This window comes from Fopius arisanus, unplaced genomic scaffold, assembly GCF_000806365.1.
Source record: "Fopius arisanus strain USDA-PBARC FA_bdor unplaced genomic scaffold, ASM80636v1 scaffold00040, whole genome shotgun sequence".
Classification (NCBI taxonomy): Eukaryota; Metazoa; Arthropoda; class Insecta; order Hymenoptera; family Braconidae; genus Fopius; species Fopius arisanus.
The window spans coordinates 73,966-81,433 of NW_011887779.1; the positions used below are offsets into that span (position 1 = coordinate 73,966).

Genomic DNA, 7,468 nt, shown 5'->3' on the forward strand with positions numbered 1-7,468 from the left:
AGAGTAATTGATGAGCTGTAGTGAGCACGTGAAACTTCAAAGCCAATGGATCACGGATAATCTGTGACTCGTGTTCTCTGGGTTAACCAGTGTAATCCAGTGATGATACATTATCTCTCTTATGTGATGGCACGGACTTGTCGACAGTAGTAACTGAAGATCAATTAGACTACTTCACTAATGGTGTACCTTATTTGTGTTGACAGCTTATCTGGCATCGAGACGTGGATCTCGCGATAGTCAGGCGTCCAATCTCTCGAATGTCAGCAATGAGGATATTGGACCCTTGAATTTCAGCGCTCATCCGAGGGGACGACAGAGAAGAACTTCCAATTTTCTGGAATTACCAGGTATGTAACCACCAATACCTTTTTCCAAGTTTTAAATTGAATAGCTTCGATAACACTCAATATGAAGAATCTCTATTGAATTTGGCTTTTTGGTTATCCTAGGGACGAATTCTGCTGAGGGATCGGAATTTTTTATACAATTTTTCGCATGAGTAAATCTCTCTCTCCGTTATATTCGACAAATATTTGCGCACTGCGAGTGCAATTAAATTTTCAATATTTAACCCAATAATTTAGCCAAGTTCACCGCTATGGATTTCCCGATATTTCCGAATCGACGATTTTGTAGCCTCGGGCTGTGGTACGGGTATCTATCTTTAAACGTATCGATGCAGTTGGAATTTAATTTCCTTTACACCCATGTCCGATAACCGCATTCGAACCGCAGGCGGGAAAATGGAATTGTCATGTTCATTTGGTGCATCAGATTCTGCATTCTGCATTCTTCGGGATTCTTTTTTGAAAAATTATTCCGAAGTCATATTCATTGGATGAACTTGAAATATTGATTAGTTCTTCTAGTTTCGGAATTGATAGGTACATTAAAAATAAATAATATGATAAATAAAAAATTTTCGAATTGATAGGTACACTGAGAGAAATATTCAATAAAAATTACGTGTATTTTCCGTAATTCTGGAGCGAAATGTGGTTGTCGGAAATTTTACGAAACTGTCACGTAATTTTTATCTGAAGTCACGGAATTTCTTCGCGGTGTTCCGTAATTTTTATCTGAATTATCGGTGAAAAATAACGATACCGTCACTTAAATTTTTCGAATCAACTCCGTAATCGGTAAGTGAACTGAAAGTTCCGTAATTTTTACTAAATATTTCTCTCCGTGTATACATAATGAAAAATAATGTCGAACCTTTTTGAAGAGGTTGTCGATTTTGACACCCCCAATCGGATGAACCCAGTGCGATTGAAGTTTATCTGGCTTCGAGATCGATGAACCAGGAATTTACAATTCCACTGAGTGCCAAAGAGGGAAGTGAATTGAATCGGCGGTTGTGGGAGTATTCGTGTGGTTTATGACGGAGGAGACGACTTCAGGGTGAGGTTTCACCCCTCGACGACACCACAAAAACCTGGATTGAAACCTAGGTGATGGGCTTTGGTCGTACGTAAATACGTCGGTTTACCCGATTTAAAAAACTCGTCAAAAATTTCCTCCAAACAAATATCTCTGAGAAAATAGTTACCTCAAAAATAGCAAGCCGTCACAAAAGCTTTAAAATTCTTTAAAAATATCAAATTCGCGTAAACAATTTGAATAAAATAAGAAATAAATTTCATGAAGAAAAAGTTTTAATTTTTATCAGAAAAAAAAAATTCTCTCGGCGCCAGAATTTCTTTCCCTCGACTGCAGAATAATTTTTCCAACCATGAAGAAAGTTTTCCCTCCGTGTGATTTAAACCGATAATTTTCCCTGACGCCACAGGAGGAGAAAAGATATTCACGGGCAATTTAGTCTGAATTTCCACGATTACGTGGGTTAACACCTGGAGATAACAGAATAGTCGATGGCAGGTAATGACAATGGAAATTCGTGAGGCAGAATGATTTTGTGGGGGCAATTTAGCTCTGGGTTATTTTCAAAAGTCGGAGGAATAAATAGCAGACTCGAAGAGGAAAAGAACATATGAAATTTTGTCGTAAAAGAAGAAAGGGATTTTGCGTTGGTAGTGAATAACGAGCGGTGATTGCGAAATTTTATTGGAGGTGCGTGTACATGGGTTAGCGTGATGTTTGGTTACTGGATACGAGGGGAAGTTGTTCTAGTCAATGGCCTTTTGACACACGTTTCAGCTGTAACATTTTTTAAAAACTTTTCCATTGGAATTCAAATGTTTGCATATACGACGTGCTATGAATGACATGTTGTCATCAAGACTCTTAAGGTTTTATCACCAAAATGAAAATACGAATGACTCGAGTAAAATCCAAAGTCTTCTCTAGAATCTAAACATCTTAAGGGAATATGGAAGGGCAGAGAAATAATTTAAACATAGTGGATTAAATACGTTAATTTTAGTTTATAAAAAATTGCAGGAGGGAGAAATGTCTGTTCTCTATGACCTGTTATCCCTTTATGTTTAATCCTAACACCTCTCTCTATGTTGATTCATTTTTGAAACTATAGACTCATAAAAGTCAATTTGAAGTCGATTTGAAATCAACAGAAGTCCCTGAAATCATGTGATTTCAATGGATGAAATGAATTTTAAAGTCATTTCTAAAATCAATTGAAATCACTGAAATCGCTAGCTGTCAGTGGAATCATATATCACTTGGTCTTGAATATAGTTATAGTTTGAATTTCGCACCGAAAATAAATCCTCTCTAAACGCTTAGCAGAACAAAACAAAGCCCCTCTCTACGAATATTTTTCTGAGAGTCGACTCATTCGCCTAAACGTCGCAAGGTCGACGAGTCCTAGACATCGTGTCAAAAATAAAAACACAACGAGTGTGTTAATAAAGAGTTTAATTACGATAATTGTCTCATTATTCTCTCGAATTATATTTGTTGTGATTTCGATGACTTCATTTTAACTGCAATCGTTGACTACAAAATTGAAATCAAATGAAGTCATTTGAAGTCATGAAGTCATTGATTCTGAATCTTGAAGTCACCGAAATCACCTCCCCCTTGCAATTACCGAAATCATGACGGAATTCATTTGAAGTGGTGTCACTCAATTCGGGAATGAATACCCCAAATAAAATTATAATATCTCTGCCTTCTCGGATTTTATTCGTGGGACTTATGGGAAAGTCCCGCGATTATAATCTGAGACTCGAGTTATAAAAAACGATAAAAAACAGCTTCGATTTTCCCGTGGTGATGAAAATTGATGACATATTGAGTGACGGTTGACGTGAGAATGAACTAAAGTGTCACTTCACTCAGGAAAATTCCGACAGGAAATTTGATTACAATTTAATTTATTGGTAAATTTATCTCCCGTCTAGAGGTCTAGGGGATTTAATTATTGAAATGATGAGTCCATTTTTCTCTTTTTCAATCTTCCACGCGTTTATTGGAACATGAAGAATTTTTATAGACGTGGGAAAAAATGTAATAAAGAAGGATTTTGGATGACATGGGAAATAATACGGGTTTTGTCTCAGATTATAGCGGAAGTTTAATTTTATGGAGCGCATTCAGTCAGATTTAATGTTACTTACGAATATGCTAACATCCTGAGAGAATAAAAACAATGAAAAATTCAGAGTTAAATTTACGTTGACGGCTTAATAAAAAAAGCAATGAATCTCGTAAAAATTCCATGAATATAAAATGAATAAATAAAAATAATTAAGAGTAATTAATGACAAAATACAATTATATAATTTTTTATATAATCATTAATATATTATATAATTATTATATAATCAAAAGATGATAAGTTGATAACAAAATAATCGAGAGAAATTTTCCTCTGGGATTTCAGTGTTTTTTGTGGTGCAATAATAGTTAACAACTGACGTAGACACGGATTATTTACAGCAACAGTAATTCAACGACTGATTGAATTTCCACAAGTCTCGTAATCCCCTAACGGCTCTTTATGTTCTATTCCCTGTTGATGGTTCATCTTGTGTGTCCGCATACCCACATTTGTACCTATCGATTTGCCACGGAGAATCGTTACTCCAGGGCTTGGAAGGCACTTTCTTGAGCCATTTTAACCATCTGCGGTATTCTCCTCATCGGCAGATTTAGCTTCACCATTTGACTTACTGAAAACCAATTCCACTCCCTTTCCTTATTGGCATGTTCATCGTCCTCTGGTATATCTCATTCGGAAGACTATTTTAGCGGTGGAGATCGCAGTCTGGTTGATGTATTGAGGTGACATTTACTACAAAGGCTTTAGGATATATTTTATATCATGCATACTGATGAGGGGAAATGTTATAACGAGGATTACTGCTTAGCTTTCAAATGGAAAATCAACGGATGACTCTGGTGATCAATTATTCACTGGGTTTACGGTGCATCATGAATTCCCTTGAATTTCCACAGCTACTACGGCTGTGGAAAAGTTTTCCGAGTGGATATTTACGCAGGAAAATCGGCTTGACAAGGATTTTTTTAGGTATAATCCCTCTTTAAAAAATCCTGTAACGAAAAGTGTCATCGTTTTTTTTCTTAAATAACAGTTTAAATTTTTTTTTAATTTACTTTTTAGCAATTTAATTTTTTCAATCGATCTCAGTGTAGGTTTCAGGTGTGTACTTTGGTCATGGATTTTTTTGAAGTATTATCCCTCTTTAAAAAATCCTGTAACGAAAAGTGTCGTTTTTTTTTTTAATAACAGTTTAAAAGTTTTTTTTATTTACTTTTAAGCAATTTAATTTTTTCAATCGATCTCAGTGGAGGTTCCAGGTACTTTTATCATGGAATTATAAAGTGTGAGTGAATATATGGAATATTTTGTCATGTAGGGGGCAAAATGGGACACTTGTGCAAAAGCGTTTTTAACATTTTTTTTATTCCCGTAATCCATTTAATTTTTCAATCAATTTCATTCCCGTAATCCTTTTTTTTTGTCGTCGAAAAATGTTGGAAACAGTCCCGGTATTTTTTGTAAATTAATTTTTTTTTAATTACACTCTTATTGTTTTCTTAATTTTTTCAATTTTTAAAACATTAAATTTCCTCAATATGAAAATTTAACATTTTTTTAAATCAAATCAATTGTAACAAAATTCTTGAAAACCTGAAATCGATTCTTGAATAATCGATTCTTACGAACGATTTTCCCCCTCCTCCTTCATCGAACCCCCTCCCCATTCCATTTTGCCCCTGCACCCGCTTTCCCCGGATCGCCACAAGATCTTATTATTTCATTGTGCAAATTCTCGCCAAAAACTTTTAATAGTCTATAAATATTCAATGAGGACTAGAAAATTAATCAAGAGTTGGGGTACACCGGGGGATGTCTGCAAATCGTAAATCTCATTTGCAGCTTACAAATAGACGTTTTATACGTAATTCAATATTGTATACTTGAACAATTCGGTTATTCAATAACGAACTCGGGGTTCAGTGGAGCACGTACAATTCAATTGATGTTTTTTGGTATCCTTGAGAGGTAGAATTGGACCAACGGCGTTGGATTGATATACGAGCTCCTAACAAGTGGTCATTTTTTTTTCTTCTATTATTTTTATCGAGCACAACATAAAAAGAGAGTAGACGAAAATTGGAATCTATATTTCACGGGCTGTCGCGCGGACTGTATTGCTTCAATCCGACTCAATGGGACTCATCAGTCCCAAGAGAACGACATTTATTATTCAAATGGAAATTTACGTTCATTATCCTCGATTCTCTGGGGGATGATAAATTGTGAACGAGTTCTCAAGTTTTTATTCTTTCTGGTAAGACTCGGGGATTCCCTTGAATTTCCTCTCTTCTGTTTCATCGATCGTGCCAATCTTATAATCTTCCTCGTGGAACTCAATCGAATCCACTTATTCAGTCATCCATCGTTCAGTCGTCTGAGTTCTTTCCTCTTTCTTTCTTGCTAATTTTTTTCTTCACCGTCTCTCAACTTCGTTCGTTATCTCTATTCCTCAAGATAAAAGAGAGAGAAATAAATAAGTGCAACACTTGTTGGATTATTGAGTTTAATTTATTCTTTAAGTGACTGTTACAAAAATGAATCGATATGGATGTTGACTGAAAGTCACTTGAGAGGCTACATAAACATTAACAATGATTTCTGAGGAAGAAAGAACAGAGAGTTCATTCATTAGGTGACGGATTTGTTTCTCGTCTTTGTGACTAGTTTTTAGTCTCCTCGAGATTTCCGTAGAGGACAGACGTTTCTTCCTCGTGCCATTTTTGAGAATAAAGAATTTAAGTTTAATCCACGGCTTTATAGTATTATTTATATCTCCCATATCCAATAACACTTGAATCAATTTAAGTGAGGAATTCCCCTTTCATTGTGTATACTGTAGTTATTTTTCATAATAAATTAGCAATATGCTTCTGAATAGTCAAAACAATTAAATGATATCAACAATAATCCTGAAAAATCATTAATTGAAAATAATGGTGATAGGAAGGAATAGGTTCCTCAACCAATCGACAGCTCTGCTGATGCCTGAAGCGTTTTCTATGAATTTCTAGATAATAAACTCAAAAAATAAAAATAAAAAAATGAAAATGAAAAGCATCTTTAAGCTAATCCTATTCTAAAAGGGACACGCTTGGCACAATCGATTATCTCGAAAATCTCGAAATCATGAAGCCACGATTCCTTATTGGTCCGTTTAAAATGGCGCGAGATTACAAAGTCGTAACTTTTTTACAGAAATCGTTTCATATCCGCGCGGTGGCGCGCGGTACGGATTCTAGTAAGAGAAAAAAACAAATAATCCCAAAATAATTTTTGGACTTCTTCAATTATCGATTGCAAAATCTATTGGGAAGTAAAAAAAAATGAAAACATTTGTCCGATTATTAAATTTTTTTTGTTGATATAGTGAACGAATCGGGAACCCCTTGCATAAATTCTGAATGTTCGACTCCAGTTGAATGACCTCGGTAAATCAATGAATGTGAACACCAAAAGTCTAGACTCTAGACTTGAGAGTTGATCCGGCACATGCAGACTAACTTTCCTAAATGTTTGGAGATTCGATTGCGCGTGGGAAGGATGAAACCGACACGCGTTGCGAAACTCGCAACGTTATGCCTACATGGATGCAGGTATAACTAACCACATTAGGGTGGTATACTCCAGATGCACTGAGGGTATTTGTTCATGTTCGGCCTTCCCCTCAATTTCCATGGAGATTTAACTTTATTACACTTCGCCCAAGGTTGGGCCATTAAACTCCACTCAAACGACAGTAGTGGTCAGGTGACTGCGGCGAGGGTTGAGATCCGCTCTGAAATTTGAGAAATTTTCCCAATTTTCCCAATTTTCCCAATTTTCCAAAATTTCCAAATGTATGATTTTCTCCAATTCTCAGCACCGGTAGTCAGCTTTCTTTAAAAAAGAATTTGATTTTTTTTTTGACAGAAAGCTATTCTGCCATGAAGCAATTCATGGCATTTTGTGTATTTTTTTTTCCAAAAAATTGTTATT

The 7,468-nt window shown here is 35.5% G+C and overlaps 1 protein-coding gene across 1 annotated transcript in view; it reads left to right on the top strand.

Moving 5' to 3' along the window:
* Nucleotides 1-1,305, top strand: part of LOC105266685 (uncharacterized) — a 4,695-nt gene extending 3,390 nt beyond the window's left edge. The window contains exons 3-4 of the mRNA XM_011305033.1: nucleotides 207-350; nucleotides 1,232-1,305. Coding sequence (XP_011303335.1) covers nucleotides 207-350; nucleotides 1,232-1,305 — 218 coding nt within the window. The remainder of the gene's footprint in view (nucleotides 1-206; nucleotides 351-1,231) is intronic.
* Nucleotides 1,306-7,468: the final 6,163 nt, after the last annotated feature.